Here is a 24,774-nt window from a genome sequence, read left to right on the forward strand (position 1 = left end):
TGAGCTTTTTCTTAAAATCATCATTTTCTGGGCCCGGCGGCATGGCCTAGCGGCTAAAGTCCTCGCCTTGAAAGCCCCCCGGGATCCCATATGGGCGCCGGTTCTAATCCCGGCAGCTTCACTTCCCATCCGGCTCCCTGCTTGTGGCCTGGGAGGGCAGTCGAGGACGGCCCAAAGCTTTGGGACACTGCCTCCGCATGGGAGACCCAGAAGAGGTTCCTGGTCCCGGCATCGGATCGGCGCGCACCGGCCCGTTGCGGCTCACTTGGGGAGTGAAGCATCTGATGGAGGATCTTCCTCTCTGTCTCTCCTCCTCTCTGTATATCTGGCTTTCCAATAATAATAAAATCTTTAAAAAAAAAATCATTTTCTGTTGGTTTGAAAGGGAGAAGGAGGGAAGGAGAAGGGAAGAGTTGCCATCTGCTGGCTTGCTATCCAGATGCTCACAATGACTGGGGGACCGAAGCCAGGAACCAGGCACCCAATCGAGATTTCCCCCACGGGTGACATCACTTCCTAAGAGCCAGGAGCTGAACCCAGGTGCTCTGGCTTGGGATGCGGGTCTTAGCTGTGATCACCACTCGCCCTGGGTTAATCTGCTTTTAAATGTCGGTGTCCGGGGCTGAACTGGTCAGAGGCACACACAGCAAAAACAAAGATGCAGGTGATTGTGGACACCAGGGAAAACAACATCTATGTAAGAAAGGTAATATTATTCACAGCAACCTGCTAGGTCCATGTGAGCAATATTTACACAGACATAAGAATGTATGCACTGAATGTTGGTTTAACCCATCTAATATTCTATTGGTTGTACCATGTTATAAATTATAAAACAGAGTGATATGAGAGAGACGGTTTCACAAATAGTATGTATTTATATATAGTATATATGTACATATACATATTTATATATGTGATCTTGGGGGCAAGACAGCCAAATTTACTTCCAAAACTGAAATCTCAAGTAAATAGCTGCAGCAGCATACTTTTTAGAAATATGAGATGACACACAGTGGAAACAGAGAAACTGCTGGAATCATGTAGAATAAGCTGTCTGCACGGAACAGGAATCAGGAACAGTCAGGAGTGGGACACAGGGCTGCTGTCTTCCTGATGCCCTTTGAAGTACTGCCTAATTTGTTACACTTTTTTGCATACAGATTATTGTGGTGCAAAATCAAGTTAAGGAAGCTGCTTCCACAGAATAAAGCACTGCATCCTCATGGTCTCACAGGATTTCTCCACCTGTCTTTCAGAACTATATAGCCTGTCTGTTTCTGTCTCTCTCTCTCCCTTTGAAATAAATAAATATTTTAAAAAACAAAACAAAACCATAAAACAAGCAAGAACAAACTGAACAGGAAATGTGTAAAACTTATACAGCTTTACTTAAGGACACAGAAGCAGCTCTAAATAAATGCTAAGACACACTTTTTACTTACATGAAAAAAAATTAGCATTGTAAATATGTCAGATCTCTCCAAAGAAACCTATAAACCCAACACAATCACAACAACAACAAAAAGCATTCTTTTACAGAAACAACATTCTTTTATTTTGGACAAGACAACTCTGAAGTCTACATTGGGGGAATATACACAAGACAGCAAAACACTCTTCACAAACAACAATGAGAGGGGACAGGCATGTGGCCTAGTGGGGAAGTTGGAGGTTGGGATCCCTGGATTCTGGCTTCCTGCTAACATCTGCCCTAGCAGGCAGTAGGTGATACCTCCAGTGCTTGGTCCCTGTCGCCCACATGGGAGACCTGGCTGGAGTTGCTGGCTCCCAGCTTTAGCCTGGCCCAGTACCAGCTGTCACAGGAATTTTAGAAGTGAACCAGCAGAAGAGAGTGCTTATCTTTTTTTCAAACAAATCAATAAATAAGAAAAGATCTACTTATTTATTTGAAAAACAAACCAACAGAGGAAATAGGGAGTGAGGGGAAAGGGGAGAGATTTGGCTCATTTTCCAAACGGCATCAGTGGCTGGGGCTGGGCTATCATCTGCTGCCTTTTTGGTTACATTAGCAGGAAGCTGGATCAGAAGCAGTACAGCCAACACTCCAACCAGCACTCCAATATGAGATGGCCACATGGCAAGCAGCGGCCTTAAATAAAACACAACAGTGACCCTTAAATAAAGATTAAAAAAAAAAATAGAACAACGTGGGGTTGGTGATGTGGCACTTAAGTTAAGCCATGACCTATGAAGCCAGTATCCTGTATGGGTTAACTCCGGCACGGTTCATGTCCCAGCTGCTCTACTTCCAATCCTGCTCCCTTCCTAAGGAGTGGGAAACAAGCAGAAGATGGTACCGGGGGACTTCACTGCGATGGCTTAGTGGCTAAATCCTCATCTTGCAAGCACCAGGATCCCACATGGAAGCCAGTTCGTGTCCCAGCTTCTCCACTTCCCATCCAGCTCCCTGCTTGTGCCCTGGGAAAGCAGTCGAGCATGGCCCAAAGCCTTGGGACCCTGCACCCGTGTGGGAAACCTGGAGGAGGCTCCTGGTTCCTGGCTTCAGATTGGCTCAGCTCTGTTACTGCCACTTGGGGAGTGAACCAGCAGATGGAAGACCTTTCTTTCTGTCCTTCTCTCTGTAAATCTGACTTTCTAATAAAATAAATATATCTTAAAAGTGGAAAAGATCGTAATTGGGCCCCTGCTGCCCAATGGAAGACCTGAAAGAAACTCCAGGCTTTGGCCCATCTCAGTCCTGGCTGTGGCTACATGGGAAGTGAATTGATGGGTGGAAGAGCTCTCTTTCTGTCTTCCCTTGTTTCTCTGTAACTTTCAAATAAACAGACATCTCTCTGAGAATAACAATGTGAGGGCTAGGCCTAGAAGACAGCAATTCCACGTTTCTACCACTCCCCTCTGCTTTGGGCTGCTTCTGCCCTCCAGTTCTGGTAAATCTCTGTGGGGAAACACTCCTTGGGGTAGAAGCAGGGTTGACATGTTTCTCAAAGGTGCCTCCACGCCTTTGGTGAAAGGTGCATGCTTGCTATCAGATAAACTTGAGTAGATCTGAGCCCATTTCTACCCAGTGAAATTCTCTAGACACTGTCCCTGGGGGATGGAACAGCCAGGGTGTGCCCGTGGCTGCACATGGTCACAGTGCCCACTAGATGGAGACTGTCTGACGGATGAAGCAATGCAAAATCAGGTGACACCCCCCAGCCCCAGGAGATGAGTGGCCTGAAAATAGATCTGCTTTCAGACATTCCAGTTTCAGAGCTATAAATTCCATAATCTGAGCTGGGTTCCTGTTACTTGAAACTGGAAGAATTCTAAAATGATGCTATGAAGTCATAGTAATTAGAACTTTTTAGTTTGGGCCCAGATGTAGTAGCTATAAACAAATTTACGAATAAGTGGGGATTTAATTTTTAAGAAGCAAGGCATTTTTTAAGTGCTGGGGAAAGGATAGGACGTTCAGCAAATGTTTCGGGAAAAAAACTGTATATGGTAAAAAAAAGTCAGAATACATTATCTACAAAATGAATTAATGATTTGTATCATACCATCACATGGCACACCTTACATATGTATGTGTATATATATAAAGATTTATTTATTTTTATTGGAAAGTCAGATATACAGAGAGGAGGAGAAACAGAGAAGGAGATCTTCTGTCCACTGATTGATCCCCAAGCGGCCACAACGGCCAGAGCTGAGCTCAATCCAAAGCCAGGAGCCAGGAGCTTCTTTAGGATCTCCCACACGGGTGCAGGGTCCCAAGGTTTTGGGCCATCCTCGACTGCTTTCCCAGGTCACAGGCAAGGAGCTGGATGGGAAGCGGGGCTGCCAGGATAAGAACCAGTGCCCATATGGGACTCTGGTGCATCCAAGGTGGGGACTTTAGCCGCTAGGCCACTGCATGGGAACCTATTTTTTTTTAATTAATGTATTTGAATGGCAGAGTTACAGAGAGGGGAAGAGAAATCTTCCAACTGCTGGTTTACTCCCTAAATGGCTGCAGGGGCTGGGACTGGGCCAGACCCAACCCAGGAACCTGTAACTCCATTCTGGTCTCCCACATGGCTGCAAGGCCTATGGGTGCAGGGGCCTAGTCGTTGGGCTATCGTCTGCCACTTTCCCAGATGTATTAGCAGGGAGCTGGATCAGAAGCAGAGCACCAGGACTCCAACAGGCATCTACAAGGGATGCCACTTTCACAGGTGGGGGCCAAATCTGCCGCATCACAACGCCAGCACCTAAATAATTATACTTCCTAAAGCTAGAAAAAAAATGCTGCTAGATTAGAGAGTTAAAAGTAAAATAGAAATCTACAAAAAAAAAAAAAAAAAAACCTGTAGAAGGAAATAAAGAGTAGCTTCATCATGTTGAGGTAGAGCAGACCACCCCAAGGGAGACAGAAGCTATAAAAGCACGTGACAGCGGCCTGTGCTGTAACGGACGGTGCCGGCAGCTCGTGTTGGAGTGCTGGCTCCAGTTCTGGCTGCTGTGTTTCTGATCCAGCTGCTTGCCAACGCCCCTGTGCAGGCAGCAGATGCTGGCCCGAGTGCCTGGGTCCCTGCCACCCCTGTGGGAGGCCTGGATGGACTTACTGGCTGTTGGCTTCAGAATGGCCAAACCCCAGTCGTTGCAGCCATATAGGAAGTAAGTCAGAGGATGGAAGACTGCTTTCTGTGTCGTTCCCTCTGTTCCTCTGCCTTTCAAATAAGAGCAAAATGGCAGATGCATGAAAGTACACACACGGCTTACACAGAGTCATATTTTGGGATCAGGGAGGATTGGTTCTGTGATCCTCCATGGATACCCCAAATCCACAGATATTCAAGTCTCTTATACAAAATGGTGAACCATTTGCATAACCCATGCACATTCTCCCATATACTCTTAAGTCATCTCTGGATTACTTATAATACCGAGTACATTGTAAATGCTATGTAAATAGCTCGATGTTCTGCACTGCTTAAGAAATAATGACAAGAAAAAAGCCTGTATATGTTTTGTTCCGATGTGGTCACCACAAGCCTAACTAGATAGTTCATCTGCCAGCCGTGAGGCTCAACCAAGCGCCCCAGACGCTGGAGGTCCGTGGGACAGCAGTCATCTACAGCAGGGCACGCCCACAATGCCAGCTCATTTGCATGGATCCAGCACAGTGCTCGCTCGGCACGTGGCAAATTCAGTTCTCTTTCAACTCTCTCCAACTCTTTTTTAAAAAAGAGATTTACTTATTTATCTGAAAGGTAGAATGATAGAGGGAGAGATGGAAAGACAGAGAGACGATATAGGAAACATTCTGAGTATGTGGTTTAATCTGTGGAAGCACAACCTGTAGACACAAGAGCCTCTGTATGATGGAAGGCATGAGGATAAGATAGAAAAAAAAAATACACAGGGCCCGGCAGCATGGCCTAGCGGCTAAAGTCCTCGCCTTGAACACACCCCAGGATCCCATATAGGCGCCAGTTCTAATCCCGGCAGCCCCACTTCCCATCCAGCTCCCTGCTTTTGGCCTGGGAAAGCAGTCGAGGACGGCCCAATGCTTTGGGACCCTGCACCCGTGTGGGAGACCCAGGAGAGGTTCCTGGTTCCCGGCATCAGATTGGCGCGCACCGGCCCCTTGCGGCTCACTTGGGAAATGAAACATCGGATGGAAGATCTTCCTCTCTGTCTCTCCTCCTTTCTGTATATCTGGCTTTCCAATAAATCTTAAAAAAAAAAAAATACACAGCCAAGTGTGCTCCAGGCTGACTTCTAAAGAGCCCCTGCACATGAACAAGAGGGAGCACACCCCCCAAAATGGGCTTGTGTGTGCAAGCCACAGAAGTCAGGGCCGCAACGTATGAAAAAGAGCATAACTTCACATGTAATCAGAAAAAGTGCAACATGACAGCTGCTTTTGTTTGCTTGGTCTGTAGGCTGACAAAATTAAAGAGTGTTCCTTGCCAACACAGGTGGGGACTCGGTGAAGTGACGTCCACGCACTGTCTGTGGCGACCTGGCCAGGCCCCTCATGAAGGCAGCCTGGCAGCACTGCTCTGCTTTCAAGGCTGCTTATCACAGAGAGGGGGGCGATTCCTCGCTGTGCCTATGAATCCATTTGATTTATCAAAGTTGTGTGCAAACACATAAATATCACTCACTGCAGTATTTTTTCTAACAGTAAACACACACACACACAGCAACAGAAAGTCACTGCTCATTGGTAGGGAAAGGAACACCTAAACTGAATGATGCTATATGATACATAGCAGCATCAGGAGGCTAGATTAAAGTAGGATGTGAAACTCAACTTAATAGACTAATGCGCACAGTATAACCTAAGAGAATAAAGAAAAAGACCCAGTTACCTACAAATACATGAAAATACACACAAGGGATTATAAACTTACTCTAGGGGACTGGCATGGTGGCATGTCTGATAGAGCTGTCACCTGCAACAACAGCATTCTACACGAGTGCCCATCTGAGTCCTGGCTGCTCCACTTTTGATTCGGCTTCCTGCTAATGGCCTGGAAAGAGCAGTGGAAGTTGGTCTAGGCATTTGGGCCTCTGGAGTCCTTATGGGAGATTGAGAAATTCCTGCTTCCTGACTTTGGTCTGGCCCAGCCCTGCTTGTGTGGCTATCTGGAGAGTGAACCAGTAGATGGAGGATCTCTCTGTCACTTTCTTTCTCTGCCTCTGTAACTCTGACTTTAAGAGAAAAAAAAAAAAAATCCACAACAAATAAAGTTATCCTAGCAACCACTGTTGTAGTAACTCTGATTACCTCTATGAAAGAGATGAATCGGGGGAGAAACTCCTGTTTTATTAAATATTATTTCAACCTTTGACAATGCAAATGTGCTTGCATCTCATATGAATAAGAAAAATAATAACTAAAAATATGTATAATCCTACTTGTATTAAGTACCTGAACTAGCCCAATCTCATTGCTTTCATTCAAGTGGCTAGACACAAAGATAAAGGTGCTAACCTTGAGCTTGAACATTGTATTTCTGTGGACTTGCATACATATGAGGTTCTCATTTACATGTGTAGTTTATACCGGGCACCGAAATGTGTCAATTCCTGAACTAAGAATTTCATTTACATTACCAAACTGTCATTCAGTCAGTATTTACCGAGAATTTAGTTTTTGACACTGCACTGTTTTCATTTATAACAAGACAAATACAGACCCTGAATCACGTGGCCCTTGTCCTGAAATTTTCAATCTGGCAATAAAGACAGACATTAATTAAGTGACCACACAAATAAGGAAAGGAAACACACAGTGTTGTAAACATACGGATGGTAAGGATGAACCCAGTGAGGTGCAAGGTTTGCCTGATCCTGAAGGATGAGCAGAAGTTATCATCAGGTTCACATGCTTGGGCTGCAGGGGAGCATTTTTGGCAAAGAATTGTTGTGGGCCCAGTATGGTAGCCTAGCAGCTAAATTCTCGCCTTGTACAATCGGTATTCCATGTGGGCGCCAGTTCATGTCCTGGTGGCCCTGTTTCCCATCCAGTTCCCTGCTTGTGGCCCAAATCCTTGGGACCCTGCACCTGTATGGGAGACCCAGAAGAAGTTCCTGGAAGAAGTTCCTGGTTCCTGGGTTCAGATCGGCTCAGCTCTGGCTGTTGCAGTCGCTTGGGGAGTGAACCATCGCACAGAAGATCTTCTCCATTTGTCCTCCTCTCTGTATATCTGACTTTCCAATAAAAATAAATAAGTTAAAAAAGAAAAAAAATAACTGAAAGTAAGCAGGTTCACTCCCAGAATGCCTGGGTCCCCTACGGGTAGCAGGGGCCCAAACCTTTGGGCCATCTTCTGCTGCTTTCCCAGGCACATTAGCAAGGAACTGGATGGGAAGTGCAGCAGATGGGACTAAAACCAATGCTCCAAAATGGAATGCTGGTGTTATAAGTGGCGGTTTAACCCACTACACCACAACATTCATTTCAGGGATAACTTGTCTCTAGCCACAAGCCCTTCCTTCAGTATCTCCCAGTGCTCTATTTGTAGAAGCTGTGGTTTCCCAAATATCTTGCCTAAACAATCCTTATTTACACTTTTATTTGAGAGTTGTGTGCATGTGTATGCACACATAGAGGCCAAAACAGAACTTCCGTTTGCTACTTCAGTCTAAACGCCTGCACAAGCTGAGGCTGGCCCAGAATCAAAGAATTAGGAGCACAGAACCCAACTGCAATCTCCCCATGAGTAGTGGGGATCCAACTATTTGAATTATCACCTGCTACCTCCCAGAGCGTAGACTAACAGCAAGTGGGATTCAAAAGTGGGCCGGGACTCAAAGCCAGGCACTCTGATAAGTGTGGGAGTTCCAGGGAGTGCTTATTTATTTATTCAAAAATATTTATTTATTTTACTTGAAAGTAACAAAGATACAAAGAGATCTTCTACCCACTGGTAGAATGACCACAGCTGGGCTGATTCAAATCTGGGAGCCAGGAGCTTCTTCTAGTCTCCCACACAGGTGCAGGGCCACAAGGACCTGAACCATCCTCCGCTGCTTTCCCAGGCCACCACCAGGGAGCTGGATGGGAAGTAGAGCAGTGAGGATCTGAACAAGATCCCAGTGGGGATGCTGCACTTGAAGGAGGTGGAGGATTAGCTTGCCATGCTACAACGCTGGCCCCAATGGGTGTTTTTATGGCTAGGCAAAAACCACCTTTTCCTTGTTTTCTTTTTTATTTGAAGAGAGAAAAACAGAGAGCCCTCCCGACTGCTGACTGACTCCCTAAAATCTTACTCTTACTCCTGTAAAGGAAAGCTGTCTTCTTTTTTTCTTAGTTTTCAGAAGCTTGAATTTGACTTCCAAGGTGACATGATTTGATTATTTTTAAAAGATTTTCTTATCTTATTTTAAAGGCAGAGGTACAGAGAGGGAGAGACAGACAGACAGACACACACAGATTAGTCTTGCATTTCTGGTTCATGCCCCAGATGTTTGGAAAGGGTGGGGCTAGGCTAGGCCAAAGCCAGAAGCTTCATCCAGGTCGCCCACATGGGAGGCAGGGCCTCAAGGCTTTGGGCCATCTTCTGCTGCTTTCCCAGACACCTGAGCAGAGAGTTGGACTGGAAAGTGGAACAGCTGGGATTTGCACCAATAACCATACGAGGTGCCCCCCATGACAGGCAGCGGATCAACTTGCTATGCCACAACGCTGGCCCTGAGATATGATTTTATCTTCAGACACTGCTCAGGATTTGCTGAGTTTTTGCAATTGGTAAATTGATGTCTTTGGACAGTTTTACAAAGTCTGTCCATGTTTTTGGGATATTGATTCTGTGTCACTTTGTCCTCTGGGACTCCAATTACAAGTGTACTGGAGTACCTGATGATGCCTCACAATCTCTCACGTGCGGTGCCATGTTCTTCCCTTCTCGTCTCCTCCTCCTGCGCTCCATTTTACTTTACAGACCTGAAAGCCAATCTACTGATCCTATGTGCATTACTGAATTTGCTGTGATGCTTAGATAGAATTGATAATTTCAGTTACAGTAATTTTCAAGCTCTAGAAAATGCATCTGATTTTTTATAGACTCTATGTTGAAACCCATCTTTTATGTCTACTTTGCCCATAAGTTTCTATGTTTTTCTTAAGGTTTATTTGCTGTCATATATTAAAGAGAGAGACAGAGGGCAGACGGGTACACTACAGAGCTTCAAAGGCCAGAACAAGTCATGACGGAGGGATTGTTTGTGTTTGATTCAGGCCCCTCTCCACCCAGGGGAGTTCATTCCTCCCTCAGCATTGTAAGACAGATTTCATTCTGCCTGTTTTGTTGGCATCCTACACATCTTGAGACCTCAGTAAATGTCTGGTGAGGAAAGTCTTGGCTTTTGGGTCTCCTCCAGTTTTTTTTTTAAGATTTATCTATTTTTATTGGAAAGTCAGATTTATAGAGGGAAGCAGAGAGAGAGAAAGATCTTCCATCTTCTGGTTCACTCCCCAAATGGCCCACAATGGCCAAAGCTAAGCTAATCCAAAGTCAGGAGCCAGGAACCTCCTCCAGGTCTTCCACAGGTGCAGGGTCCCAAGGCTTTGGGCCGTCCTCGACTGCTTTCCCAGGCCACAAGCAGAGAGCTGGATGGGAAGTGGAGCAGCTGGGATACAAACCAGTGCCCGTATGGGATCCCAGCATATGCAAGATGAGGACTTTAGCCACTAGGCTATTGTGCCAGCCCTGTCCTCTAGTTTTTTTTTTTTTTTTAAGATGTATTTATTTTTATTGGGAAGGCAGATATACAGAGAGAACGAGAGACAGAGAAAGGTCTTCCATCCATGGTTCACTCCCCAAGCGGCCGCAATGGCTGGAGCAGAGCCAATCCGAAGCCAGGAGCCAGGAGCCCCTCCAGGTCTCCCACACGGGTGCAGGGTCCCAAAGCTTTGGGTCATTCTCGACTGCTTTCCCAGGCCATAAGCACGGAGCTGGATGGGAAGTGGGACTGCCAGGATTAGAACCGGCGCCCTTGTGGGATCCTGGCGCGTTCAAGGTGAGGACCTGTCCTCTAGTTTTCAACCCATCACATCAGAAACATGGCTGCCCAGAGAACTCCTGGCTGGCGTCCACCAGGACCATTCCTTCTGCAGGATTCCAGCCTGGCCCTTGGTGTGCGCTCCCAGGGGAAGAACATGGCTAATGATCACCCAGGAGGCAATCGTCCTTGTCTGGAATATGCATTTATTCATTTGAAAGGCAGAGTGACGGAGAGGGAGGGACAGAGAAGACAAGGACCTTTCATAGAATGACTCACTCATTTCCAACTGGCCTCAACAGCGGGGGCTGAACTGAGCTGGAGTTGAGAGCTGGGAACTCCATCCTGGTCTCTCGCACAGGTAACAGAGGCCCTAAGCGACCAGAACCATTTTCTGCTGCTTCCCAGGCACTTCAGTGGGAAGTTGGCTCAGAAGCAGAGCTGCCAGGATGCCAACCAGCACTCTGATATCCGATGCCAGCATTGCAAGCTGCAGCCGGACTCGCTGGGGCGTATTGACAGCTCCTTTCTTTGGAATTTTAGTTCATCTAGCCCTTTTTGCTATTCGATGTCTTTAAAAAAAACATAGACTGCAAGAGGACTCTGTACAGTGATGCCATGCTACCCAGAAGTGGAGGACCAAAGTGCAGTGTTACAGTGGAGGAGCTCTGGGGATAGATTTCACATGGGTGTGACGGAGAACAAGAACTTGGGCCTGGCTGGCTGGTATCTGGGAAGCAACGGGACAAAGGATTGCACTAAGGAGTTACAGAAAATAACCTGACACAGGCCACGGAAAGAGCACACCGGGGCTTTCAGCACATGGCTGTGAGCGGTCTGGGTTTAGGCAACCGAACGTGACATGGTGCCATTCACCAAGACAGTGACCACAGGAAAGGAATCTGGGTTTGAGGACAAGGTGGCAAGTTTGCCACTGACATGCTGAACTTAAGCATTTCTGAGACTTGCGAACAGTCAGCTGGGTTTACAGCTGTGACTCTCAGAAGACAGGTAGAATTTTAAGGAGAGTCAGCATACTGGAGACAAAGGATGTCCTGGGTGTGAACGATGCTGCTTCAACGGAAGACTCAAAGGGAACAGGAAAGGACCAGATAACGGGGCGGCAGGCTAATCCTCAGCCCTGTGGTGCTAGCTCCCTGATTATGGCTTCGAGGGGAGAGGAGAGGACTGCTCTAGTCCTTGGGACCCTGCACTCTTGTGGGAGACCTGGAAGAAGCTCTGGACTCCCGGCTGTTATATCAGCCCAACTTTGGCCTCAGTGGCCTTGCGGGGAGTGAACCAGTGGATGCAAGACCTTTTCTTTGTCTCTCCTTCTCTGTAAATTTGCTTTTGCAACAAAAATAAATCTTTAAAACAGAGAAAAGAAAACAAAAGAAACATTGAGAATGAGAAAAAGAGCCTAGGTTGGAACCAAGAGGAAATCCAACAGCGAACAGGAAGGCAAAATCCTTTCCTTCGGTTTTCATTCTCTCATTGCACCAAACATCAAGTGATTCTTGTCGATTAAACTCTACACTACTCCAAGTTCTCGTTAGCAGGTCCTCATCATGTCTGCAAATTCTGTGAAGGTAATCCAAAGACCCTGAAGAGCTTCAGGCATTATTTTTCAAATTCCAGGTCATGACTCAATGGGTCATGAAATTAATTTACTGAGCCCTGATTAGCATTTTTAAAATGAGATGAGTAGAAGGGGAAATTTCAAAGTGTACCACACGCAAAAGGGATCTACACTACCGTGCTTGATGAGCTTATCCACCCTGAACCACTCTAAAGGTCATGTGTGAGGACACGTCAAGAAGTTGGTGGAAAAACAGAATTAAAAGACGTTCATTTTTTGGGCCCAGCAGCGTGGCCTAGTGGCTAAAGTCCTTGCCTTGAACGCCCCGGGATCCCATATGGGCGCCGGTTCTAATCCCGGCAGTCCCACTTCCCATCCAGCTCCCTGCTTGTGGCCTGGGAAAGCAGTCGAGGATGGCCCAATGTTTTGGGACCCTGCACCCGTGTGGGAGACCCGGAGGAGGTTCCTGGTTCCTGGCTTCAGATCGGCGCACACCGCACGTTGCGGCTCACTTGGGGAGTGAATCATCGGATGGAAGATCTTCCTCTCTGTCTCTCCTCCTCTCTGTATATCTGACTGTAATAAAAAATAAATCTTTAAAAAAAAAAAGACGTTCATTTTTGTGCTAAAAGATTTGAAATTCATGCATAGTTTTTCATGATATGCATTTTCCATCATTTTTTAAAATTAATTTTTAGAAAAGGTTTGCTTATTTCTCTGATAGGCCCAGTGCCGAGAAAAGGAAAGACAGGGAGAATGACCTTGCTGTAGCTATCTCTAAAGGGCCTGGCTGGATCAGGCTGAACCAAGAACTCCATCCTGGTCTTCCACAGGGCTGGCAGGGACCCAAGAACTCAGGGTCCTCTCACTGCCTTTCCAGACAAATTCGCAGGAAGCTAAATCTGAAGTGAAACAGCTGGGGCTGACACTATCACTCTGATACGGAATGGCAGTATTGCAAGTAGCATTTTAACTCATTGTGCCACAATGCCAGGGTCTCTCACCACCCACCCTAACTCAACTGCTTGTTAAAGACTGGCCCATAGGTGTGGATTTCAAAAATTGTTTTGCAACAAAATAAACTTAAGTTTTAATTCCATGTCCCATGAATCTTCTGAAGTATCTTGGTACAACTGCCAAGTCTGTGTCTTTTTTTTTAAGATTTATTTGTTTTTATTGCAAAGTCAGATACACAGAACAGAGAAGAGACAGAGAAGAAGATCTTCCATCCACTGGTTCACTCTCCAAGTGGTTGCAATGGCTGAAACTGCACTGATCCAAAGGGAGGATCCAAAGCTAAAGCTTCTTCCAGGTCTCCCACAGGGGTGAAGGGTCCCAAGGCTTTGGGCTATCCTCGACTGCTTTCCCACATCACAAGCAGGGAGCTAGAGCAGTCGGAACACAAACCATATGGGATCCCGGTGCATGCCAAGGATTTAGCCACCAGGCCACCATGTCAGGGTCTCCAGACCTCTCTCTTACAGTCCAGAAACATTTAGCTGTCTCCCCTAGGGTGTGTTCGAGTCAGACATGAGCCACTGCCCTTGGTCTCAGACAGTGCCATCTGCCGCCTCCCAGCCAAGGGGCCCAGTAAGGCTTACCTCCACAGAGCCCGACCCCTTCTCACTAGTCCCACCACTTCCACCCTGCTTCATGTGACCACCGGTTCGTCTCCCTCCAGCCTAGGAGGCCTCTCAGGTGCCACCCCAGCTCCTTCGCAGGTCTGTCCTCACTGTCCACAGCCACAATTCTGCGGGAGGATCAGGAAACTTCCCTCTGCAAGGCTAGCGACTAAATGCTCACGTTTTGCAAGCCAAGAGGCCGACCCAAAACTTTCACCCACGCCTGTAAATAACAAAAGCCAAATTCCTCAACAGCTCATATCCACACATTAACAATGTAATAGAGTATAACTTTCTGTAATTCAGGTTTACGAATGAGAAAACTGGAATTTTCACTTTGCCCAACATTCGGTGTTCAAAACCAGTAATCTATATTGTCAAATCAACTGTAAAAACTTTCTCTGTAAAAGTCATTTTTAGGGGCCAGTGTTATGGCTGCCACCTGTGACGCAAGCATCAAATTCTGGCTGCTCCACTTCCATCCCAGCTCCCTGTAAATGTGCCTGGGAAAGCAGAAGATAACTCAACTGCTTGCACCCCTGCACCCATGTAGGGGACCCAGAAGAGGCTCCTGGCTTTGGTCTAGCCTAGTCCCGGCCACTGTGGACAGCTGGGGAGTGAAACAGCACATAGAAGCTCTCTCTTTCTGTCTCTCAGTCTCTCTCTCTGTAAGTTTGCCTTTCAAATACATAAAATAAACCTTAAAAGATTTTTTATTTTTTTACAGCTGTGGGCCATACAAAAGCAGGCAGCAGAACGGACTTGCTGCTCTGTCTATAATATAATCACATCACATCACTCTTCTCTCAAAGCCCTGGGAATGAGTATTCTTGTGCAACAAGGAACCACAACACAATCACTTAGACCACCTGCATATTATCCTCACGGTTCTGTAGGGTGGACTTGGCCGACTATTGACTCAAGCAATGCTAGAGCCCTTGCCCCTGGAGCACCTGGCCAAGGATCCACTCCCAGACTAAGACAGGTTGTTGGAAGAAGCCAGCTCCCTGGGATGGGAGGCCTGAGGTTCCCGTTACCCCACTGGCAGGATTTGTGCCACCCTCTCTCTTCCAGCCCCAAGATGCCCCTTTACCCCCCTGGTGGAATTTCCTGCTATTCTCCCAGTTTGTTTACACTGGGTTGCTTCTTTGGCTGGGCTCTGCCAGATCCCTGGCCCTTGAGTTCTGTGTGACCACTCCTCTCCCATCTACTGGTTAACTCCTTCCCTTCTTCAATACATGGAGCAGCACGAGCTGCACTCCTGCTCCCAGCACTATTCCCCTCCCGGTTTCACCTTTTTCTTCTACTTTTTCATTTTAGCATGTTACTTGGCTTATGTTCCACACCTGTCATTTATCCCTCCCCGCTACACTGCAGCACAAAGGGAAGGCTCCTTTCTGTTCACTGCTGCATTCTAAGCACCTGGCACAATGGCTGCCACAATACTGATCTCAATGTTGATCACCAAAATTCACTGAATGAATAATTTTGGGAAATTCTTATTCCAGTTTTCTACATACATAAGTATATATTGAGACATAAAATATTTTTTTGGTTTGTTTTTGAAGATTTATTTATTTAAAAGGTAGAGTTACAGAGAGAGGGAGAGACATAAAGAGATCACTCCCCTAAAGGACTGCAACAGCTGTCCAAGCTGCAGCCAGGAGCTTTATCTGTATGTCCCACCTCGTTGGCAGGGGCCCAAGCACTTGAACCATCCTCCTTTGCTTTCCCAGACCCATTGGGAGGGAGCTGAATTGGAAGTGGAGCAGCTTGGACTTGAGGTGCTGTCACATGAGATATTGAAGCTGCAAGTGGCAAGTTTACCCTCTATGCCACAAGGCTGGCTCCTAAAATAAATTTCTTAGTGTGAAACAAAATCAAGAGAGTGTAAACATTACTGGAGGGAGATCGGTCCGGTGTGATGGTTCAATGACTAAATCCTCACCTTGCAATGCCAGGATCCCATATGGGTGCTGGGTTCGGGTCCCAGCTGCTCCACTTCCCTTCCAGCTCCCTGCTTGTGGCCTAGGAAAGTAGTAGAGGATGCGCCAAAGCCTTGGAACTCTTCACCCACATGGGAGACCCAGAAGAAGCTCCTGGCTCGCTCCTCACTTTGGATCAGATAAGGTCAGTTCTGGTCATTGTGGCTACTTGGGGAGTGAACCAGGGGATGGAAGATCTGTCTCTCCTTCTCTCTGTAAATCTGATCTAATTTTCCAATAGAAATAAATTCTTTAAATTGAAAGAAATTGCTGGAGGGGACAGCATTGTGACACAGTTAGGTCGTCTGTACAATGTCAGCCAGCATCCCATGTGGTTTACATCTTGGCTGTTCTGCTTTCAACCCAGTTTCCTGTTAACGAACCGGGTAAGGTAGCAAAAGATGACCAAGTGCTTTGGTCTCTGTCACCCACATGGGAGATGAGGATAGAGTTCCTGGCTTCTGGCTTTAGCCAGGCCCAGTCCTGGCTGATGTAGCCATTTGTGGAGTGAACTAACAAAAGGAATGTCTCTGGAACTTTAAAAAAATGACAAAAGAGAACATTTTGTCAGTTCAGAATTCTGCTGGTTGCAGCTTCCATGCACTTACTGAAGATGTGAGTAGGACAGGAGAAAGATGTCACTCAGGGTTTCTGCTGCGGAGATGGCCCCCTGGACGGACGTGGGGAGCAGGGACCACTTCTGAAGGAGGTGCAGCTTCCACGGCTCCACAGGCAGATCCATCCTGCTTCAGAGCTAGGAAATGCAGAAGAAAACAGGAATCCAGGTGTGGACACAAGGCTGGGAAACCAAACTGCCATCTACCCCAGTGTGAAGCAGTGAACTCCCCAGGCCCTCAACTCTCCCACTCCAGTTCACTCACCACGCTCTCACCCAGGGGGAGTTCACTTTATCCCGGGCACCACACCAGGCCACCCACAGTTTTACAAAAGTGAACCTGGGTTACTACAAGAGGTTCTCGGCTGTCCAGGTCAGAGACCTAACACACAAAAGTCCTCTGCTTTCCCTGACCCCAGCAACTCGGATCATGTGTCTCCCAGGCGCAGTCCCCAGCTCATTCCTGCAGTCCAAGCCCCTGTGTGGCAATCTTGTCAGAACTATCAGAGTGGTCTCCCAGCCTTTGATCCTCCCTCCATGCTGGGCCAGGGGACAGTTCTTCTGCCTGCCTTACATCTGTGAATGCTGCTACTGCTAGCAGACAGGAAAGTCCAGCCCAAATCTGTCAACATGCAGTACTTGGCTTTCTTTCTAATTCTCCAGTCCTGCTTCTTTCCCCTTGTATCTCCTCATTGCTATTCTGGAGTGCCAGGCTATTTCACCTGTCCAGCGCCGCGGCAAGGTTCATTCACATTTCTACCCTCGTCTGGAGCCCACCTGGCAAATTCGTATACATCTTTCCAGTCAGTTCAAACGGCACCTGTCCCGGGAAGCTTTCTCCGAGTTTCTTTCCTGTGCACCACACGTACCCGGAGGCTGGGCTATTCACAGCTGCAACTCTCTCGGGACCCACTGCGCTCTCCTCAGATTTGAGGGAACCAAGTGTTCATTAATTACCTTCAGAGGCTCCCTCAGGCCTATGGTCAGGGCTGCAGGAATCAAGTCGCCGCTTTGAGCCTGTTTAACACGTTATCAGGCGGCGGCTCTACTTCTGAGCTGTCAGGCCGACCGCGCGCCTAGTGCGGCAGCCGCTGCCCAGCTCCTGGAACGCCCAGCCGTTCCCGCGAGACACCCGGCGCGCCCCGGAAACGCCGCGCTCAGCCCCTCCCGCCATCCGGCCACTAGGCCTCCAGCCCGGCTACGGGTGCGTCACGTGCAGCCGCCCGCCGCACCTCGGCCAATGCGAGGACGACTTGGGCTCCTGAGCCCGCCCCGGAGGCCGCGCGAACGTCGGGGGCGGGAGTGGCGCGCGCTGCGCTCCGGGCCAATTGCCGAGCAGCCCGCGGGACCCCGGGAGTGAAGGCCGAGTTGCAGCGAGTCTCGAGCGCGGGAGTTGGCGCGGCGGAGCCACCATGGCGTGCCGCCTGAGTGAGGGGGCCATCGCGGTGAGGAGGCGCTGGGAGCGGGCGTGGGGCGCGGGGCCCGTGCGCAGCGGGGAGGGAGCCAGGGCGCGGGGGTGGTGAGGGGTCCCTTTCCCGGTGCTCATCCGCACCCCCTTCTTCCCCCCGCCCCCGACGAAGGAGTCCTCCCGTCTTTAAAGACGTTTTCTACCAAGACAACAAACACAGCCTTTCTTCCTGCTCCCCTCCTCCAGCCCCAGCCAAACTTCCCGGGAGTTGATTGGTTACAGTAAGGCCAAATCGTCGCCTCCCGCCGGCTAGCTCCCCGGGTCCGGGTTGGGAAGAGAAGCCGCGGAGGGAGGAGACCTTCCGGTGATCAGCCTGGGGCCTGGCGATCCCTGCTTTCGCTCCCACTTCTCCCTTAGGCCTAGGTGGCTCTGCTTTTGTGAAGTTTCGTGGTGCGAAGCTCCCCTGCCTCTTCCCTCTGTCCGTTTGTCCCCCCACCTCTCCGTGCGGATTCCAGCTGTCCGTTATTCTCTGAATTCTTTGCGCGAAGCCACCTGTGCGTCAACAAACTAATCTCAATTGGGACATGCTCAGAGCATGCCCAGAGCCCTAACCGCCCTCTTCCTCTCAGCACACCCTCCTCCCATCACTCTCTGTCTTCTCTGGCTTAAAAAAAAAAAGTCTACCTCTGTCACCCTGCCAAGGCTGGGCCTCTGTTAAGTTGTGCCAGCCGGAGGCGGAGGCGGGGGCGTCATTCCTGCCTTACCCGCGCTGCTGGTGCCCGCTGCATCACCCAGTGCAGCGTGTTTTCATCTCTGGGTAGACCTTTTGAGGATTTACTTGAAAGGCACAATTGGAGAAGGAAAAACAGAGAGCTGCTATCTGTGCCTTCACTCCCCTAATGATAATAGCCAGGACCCTGGAACTCTATCTGGGTCTCCCATGTGGGTGGCAGGTTCCCAAGCCATTGGGCCGTTTTTTTTTGCTGCTTTCCCAGGCGCATTAGCAGGGAGCTGAAGTGGAAGAGGAGCAGCTGGGACTGGAACAGGTGTTCTCATGGGATATTAGCTAGGCAGTAGTAGGCACTGTGCTACAGCAGCCACTCCCTCCCTCCCACCCACCCATAGATCTTTTAAATCTGTTAGATTTACTGACCACCCGAGAAAGAAAACACCAGCCAGGTGCAAACAAGCCTTTATCAAACAGGGAAGCCTGTTCCTAGGCCTTTCCTCATGCAGCGGAGGAGCAGGCAGACCAGACAGAGCTAAGGAGCAGACAGGGCAGGCCGAAAGAAACTAGTGGGGGTTTTATACCCCTTCCAACCTGGGTGCTGGTACAGGCTCTCCTTGAGCCCTAATAAGGTGAGAAATGTTGACCCAAGTCCATCACTTGCACGTCCATGACCTTGGCTGCCTTCGGAATGTGCCAGATCTCTGGCTAAGGTCACTGTGGTATCCACCTACTTCCTGTAACCCTAGTAACCATCATTCTGGCCTCTTGGTAATAGAAAAAGGGGTGACGAAGTCAGTCTGTCTACTTCCTGCTGGGGAGGGGAGTTGTTCAGAGGTGGCTCTGTGAGTCCCAGAGTGTGGACGTGCAGTAACACCTGGTTCAAAGTAACCTGTGAGGCTTCGCAAAAAAAAATTTTTTTGGGGGGGCAGCCTTAGGAAGCAAGGGGCAATAGTTAGTAACAGACCTATAATTATCAGTGGAATGAGTATTGGAGTGAGTGGAAATTCCCAAATATCAAGACCAGAGATGTTATCTGAGTCTTGTAGATTCTTGAAATACTAGTTTCCACTATGTCCAAATTGTTGAGGTAGTAGTAACATTTTTCTTGTAGGAATATATCTGTTCCCCCTTTACTTGCAGTTCGAACACCCAGTGCTTGATGCTTTTGAAAGGCTGTTTCTGCTAGTGATGTGAGCTGTTGTATATAAGGTCTGTTTAGTTATCAGGAGGTAGAGCAGGATTGTTAGTAGGATCTGAGGCAGGGGAGGCATCTTGGTGTTTAAAGGTTAAAGTAGGTCCCGGCACGGTAGCATAGTAAAGTCCTCACCTTGCACATGCTGGGATCCCATATGGGCACAGTTCTAATCCCAGTGGCCCCACTTCCCATCCAATTCCCTGCCTGTGGCCTGGGAAAGCAGTAGAGGATGGCCCAAAGCCTTGGGACCCTGCACCCACATGGGAGGCCTGGAAGAAGCTCCATGCTCCTGGCTTTGGATTGGCTTAGCTCCAGCCGTTGTGGCTGCTTGGGGAGTGAACCATTGGACGGAGGATCTTCCTCTCTGTCTCCTCTTTGTATACCTGCCTTTCCAATAAAATAAATCTTAAGAAAAAAAAAAGAAAATGTATCTTTAAAAAAAATTAATGTAGTAGCCCCTGTCTATTGAACCCCCCCACTGAGATGAGGTTGAGGCTGGAAAAGGTTTGAGATGTGAAAGGTGGTATTATGAGGAGTGGCCAAGAAGTTTGGCTGCAGTGGGTGTGATGAGGGTTCCCGTGTGAGGTCCGGTCCTCTGACTGAAGTGAGACCGGGTGAAGAGTCTTGAGCAGAACTGAGTTTCCCGATTGGAGAGGAAGGGTGTCCGGATCCACTGGTGAGTTCGGGTCGGGATGTGGAAGGCATCGGTCCACGTGCTCTCAGGGAAGCTGTGTAGTAGACGGGTCCGTTGTCTGTCTGGATAACAGTCGAGAGGCCGAACTCTGAAAAAGTGTCAACCACCAGGGTGAGCAAGTATCTGGGATTTTAGTGCTGAGTGACGTCAGTAAAGGCTGTGTTCGGGACAGGGTCAGGGAGGCCCCCAGGGTGGATAAGATGTCAGGTCCCAACAAAGGAGTGGGACACGAGCATATGACCAAGAAGGAATCTGTGAAGGGTATTCCCTCGAGGGAGCATGGCAAACAACCCATCTTTAAAGCTTTAGAAGGAGTTCCATCAGTACCCATAACCGAGATCCAGGAAGGACAGGTGCAGCTGGCGTGGGCAACAACACAGAATAGGTAGCCCCAGTGTCCACCAGGAAATTGATGGACTTACCTGCAATCTCAGTGGAGACCCCGGACTCAGCCAGGGTGATGGGGGTATCTGTCCCTGGGCCCTGTCAATCCTCACCTAGTCCCAAGAGTTCAGGTGTTGCGAGGGTCAGTAGGATTGCCTCAGGGGAGGGTGCAGCGCTCTGTAGGGGCGAATCTCCAGACCCGTACATTGGGCAATCTGATTTCCAGTGTCCCATTTGCCTGCAACATGGACATAGCTTAGTAGGCTTGCAAGGATATGGGTTTGGACATTGTGGGGACCAGTGTCCCTCCTGTCTGCATTTAAAGCGGGCTCCTGGCGGTGCCTGGGCTCCATGAGGCGGGGTAGGCTGTCAGGTCGCCACCAGTGCCTGGGATTGGAGGGCTACGTTTTTCTGTAACTTTGCATGTCTTACTCATTCGGCCGTTTCCTCATGAGTGTTGGAAACTTCAAATGACATTTTTAACAGTTCTCGGATAGGGGTTTGAGGACCCTCCTCTGCTCACATATCCGGAGACTGGGAAGTAAAATGGGTTGCCAAAATCGTGGCCCCTGAGGGAGATTCCGGGCCTAACTTAGTGTATTTAATGAGAGCGTCAGTCAGCCTGTCAAGGAATGGTGCCGGATTTTTATCCGAGTCCTATGTGATCTCCCTCAATTGATCAAAGTTGAGCAGTTTATTAGAAACTGTCTGTATGCCCGTCAGGGGGTGTTGGATCGTGTGAGTCCCATTGTGGCAGCCCTGTTGACCGGCTTGATACACCCAGTCCAGCAGCATGCCGGGGAGTCTGGGGGGGGGGGTCTGGTCGGTTAGGCCTTGTTGGTCTGCGTGGTCTCTGGCCGCCTGTAGGGTGCAAGTCAATTCCTCAGAGTTCAGTGAGGGATTGAGCATGACATGGATGTCTGCTGTAAATTTGAGGTAAGAGTACAGGCTTAAAATGAACTTACAATGTCCATTAGAGAAACAGTGAGAAGAACATGAATGACTTGGTTGATAAAGGTAAACAGATTTTAAACAGCTGGAACCATAACGTGTGTAACTGGCAAGGGGCATTTGTGTGTTCCTCTTAGGAAGCACATACAAGATTGTACAAAAGATGTAACTTTTAGATCCTTTTGAATTGAGATAGTAACCGTGACTGACAACGCAAAAGATCATCAGACCTGCGCAACTGGATTACTCCAACATAACAAAATTTTGTGTCACTTTGTACTTTGACAGTATTTTTAATGTAGTCCAAATAGTCTAATTAGTTGTTGTTTCTACAAAATAAGAGATAAATCCTTTGGAATTTGCAAAGAGACCTTTTGACTGCAAATGTCAAAATACCAAAATTTGAAACTTTTGTGCTTTTTGAATGCCTATCAAGGATTATTGACATAAAGTGACTACTCAGATACCTTTAAAACAAGTACGTAACTTTACTGATCTTAAGCAGTGAGAGTCTAATGAACGGCAGAGAATGGCAATATGAATAACTTGTAGATAAGAGGTAGTGCACTTCATTAATTAGTTAAAATCCATTTAAAAGGAGATGTTAAAATAACATGTGTATTTTAAAATGCTGTTGTTTTAACAGGATCAGACTTTAATTTCTGGTATCAGTGATAAATATTTAGAAAATGCTGTAAGAGCATGATTAATTTTTATCACACATAAACCATACTAAATGTACTCCTCTCACCTCACCTCTTTTACAACTTCCCCATTCATTCTGTAACATACTTTAACCGTTAAATATTTTGTGCTTTTTTTACCTTTACAGTCTAATGTGATCATTTTTCTGTAGCACAGAATGTTTTACAAGCGCAAGCCATGTTCTTTTTTTGTTTTTATCAAAAAACTTAAAAAACTTTTTCATTTACAACCTTTTTTTATCAAGAATATATTTGTGGGCCCGGCAACGTGGCCTAGCGGTTGAAGTCCTCGCTTTGAACACTCGGGATCCCATATGGGCGCTGGTTCTAATCCCGGCAGCTCCACTTCCCATCCAGCTCCCTGCTTGTGGCCTGGGAAAGCAGTCGAGGATGACCCAATGCGTTGGGACCCTGCACCCGCGTGGGAGACCTGGAAGAAGTTCCAGGTTCCTGGCTTTGGCGCAGCTCTGGCCATTGCGCTCATTTGGGGAGTGAATCATCAGACAGAAGATCTTCCTCTCTGTCTCTCCTCCTCTCTGTATATCTGACTTTGTAATGAAAATAAATAAATCTTAAAAAAAAGAATACATTTGTATGCTTGCAATTATTTTTTAAATTATTTTAAAGATTTATTTTATTTTTATTGGAAACTCAGGTATAAAGAGAGGAGAGACAGAAAGATCTTTCGTTTGATGATTCACTCTCCAAGTGATTGCTACGGCCAGAGCTATGCGGATCTGAAGCCAGGAGCCAGGAACTTCTTCCGGGTCTCCCACGTGGGCACAGGGTCCCAAAGCATTGGGCCGTCCTCGACTGCTTTCCCAGGCCAAAAGCAGGGAGCTGGATGGGAAGTGGAGCAGCTGGGATTAGAGCCGGCGCCCATTATGGGATCCCGGTGCGTTCAAGGCAAGGACTTAAGCTTCTAGGCCATACTGCTGGGTGCCTGCTTCATTCTATTTTGGAGATTCTCCGCTGTACTTTTCATTTGCTCCGCTGTACTTCATCTTAGCCAAAAGGCCGAGAAGCGATTAATTTGCTCCACTGTATTCTTAATTTCTGATATATCAGCTTTCGTTTGATTCATTTCCTGTGTGACATGTTCCTTAAATTCCTTGAACCCCTGTATTGCATGCTTCTCACTGATGATCAGAAGCTTTATAAGAAATGTTTTGTATCCCCCATTTTCTCCATGTGTTCTTCTGTTAGAACTCTGACGTTGGCAAAGGCTTTAGCTCCTTAGCAGAGGAGTCTTCGGTAATATTCATTGTGCCTTTGTCTCTTCTTTTGCTCTTGATCACTATACTTCTAGTTATCAGATTCTTCTCCTTGGGGCAGGTTTCTAAGCTGTGTCACCCACAGGTGTACAATTGGATTTTACCTATTGTGGTTGGTACACGATTCTTTGTTTGCAAAAACTTGTCAGTTTTAATTTACTTATTGGATAGGTCTGGTGCGATAGCCTAGGGGCTAAATCCTTCCCTTGAATCTGCCGGGATTCCATATGGGTGCAGGTTCATGTCCTGGCTGCTCCACTTCCCTTCCAGCTCCATGCTTGTTGCCTGGGAAAGCAGTGAAGGACAGCCCATAGCCTTGGGACCCTTAATCTGCGTGGGAGACCCAGAAGAAGCTCCTGGCTCCTGGTTTCGGATTGGCTCAGCTCCACTGTGGCCATTTGGGAAGACAACCAGTTAATGGAAGATCTTTCTCTCTGTAAATCTACCTTTCCAATAAAAGTAAATAAATCTTTAAAAAAAACCAACAAAACAAAAATCAAACAAACAAAAACAAGAGCTTATGCATGGAACTACTGTGGTAAATAGAATAAGTTGCATTTGAATGTTAGGTAATTGGGTTACAGAAAGGAGGAAGAAAGGAAGTACTATCTTTGAGCGTTTCCCTATATGACATGCTTCATAGTAGATGAGACTTAAGTACTCGTATGAGGTAGGTTTTTATTAATACCCATTTTGCATATGAAGAAATTAAAGTGCAGAGGAGTTAATTTGCCCCAGCGTGTGTGTGTGTGTGTGTGTGTGTGTGTGTGTGTGAGTGTGAGTGAGAGAAGATTTGGATATATGTGCTCTTAATTAGGCCTTAGTAGTGACATTAATTTGGAAAATTGAAGACATTTGTATCTTTAGTGTATGTATACTGCTCTGTGCCCTAGAAAAATGTAGTGTTGCAGTCCATGTTTATGATGACAAATTTTCAGTGAGAAGTAATAAAGTAATACACATGTGTGGTTTTATTTAGGTTTTCATTGTTTTATGTCACTGGCAGGGATGGGGAGCGGGGAGAGGCTTCGGTTGCTGGTTAACTCCTCAGATGTTTGCATCGTCCTGACCTGGGTCCATCCAGAGCCAGTAGCTCGGTCCGGGTCTTGCATGTGGTTGGCAGCCCCCCAGTCACTGCAGCCATCCCTGCTGTCTCCCACCA

The 24,774-nt window shown here is 47.5% G+C and overlaps 2 protein-coding genes across 2 annotated transcripts in view; one reads left to right on the forward strand and one right to left on the reverse strand.

Annotated features, from left to right (window-relative positions):
- SMYD4 (SET and MYND domain containing 4) overlaps positions 1–17,453 on the reverse strand; it is a 51,592-nt gene extending 34,139 nt beyond the window's left edge. Inside the window, exons 1-2 of the mRNA XM_004593963.2 lie at positions 17,230–17,453; positions 16,265–16,410 (exon numbers count right to left, since the gene is read on the reverse strand). Of these exons, the coding sequence (XP_004594020.2) occupies positions 16,265–16,398 (134 nt within the window). The 5' untranslated portion in view covers positions 16,399–16,410; positions 17,230–17,453. The remainder of the gene's footprint in view (positions 1–16,264; positions 16,411–17,229) is intronic.
- Positions 17,454–17,560: 107 nt separating this feature from the next.
- The window catches only part of RPA1 (replication protein A1), a 51,125-nt gene continuing 43,911 nt past the window's right edge, over positions 17,561–24,774 (forward strand). Inside the window, exon 1 of the mRNA XM_058675265.1 lies at positions 17,561–17,717. Within this exon, the coding sequence (XP_058531248.1) occupies positions 17,685–17,717 (33 nt within the window). The 5' untranslated portion in view covers positions 17,561–17,684. The remainder of the gene's footprint in view (positions 17,718–24,774) is intronic.

This window comes from Ochotona princeps, chromosome 17 (assembly GCF_030435755.1).
Source record: "Ochotona princeps isolate mOchPri1 chromosome 17, mOchPri1.hap1, whole genome shotgun sequence".
Taxonomy (NCBI): domain Eukaryota; kingdom Metazoa; phylum Chordata; class Mammalia; order Lagomorpha; family Ochotonidae; genus Ochotona; species Ochotona princeps.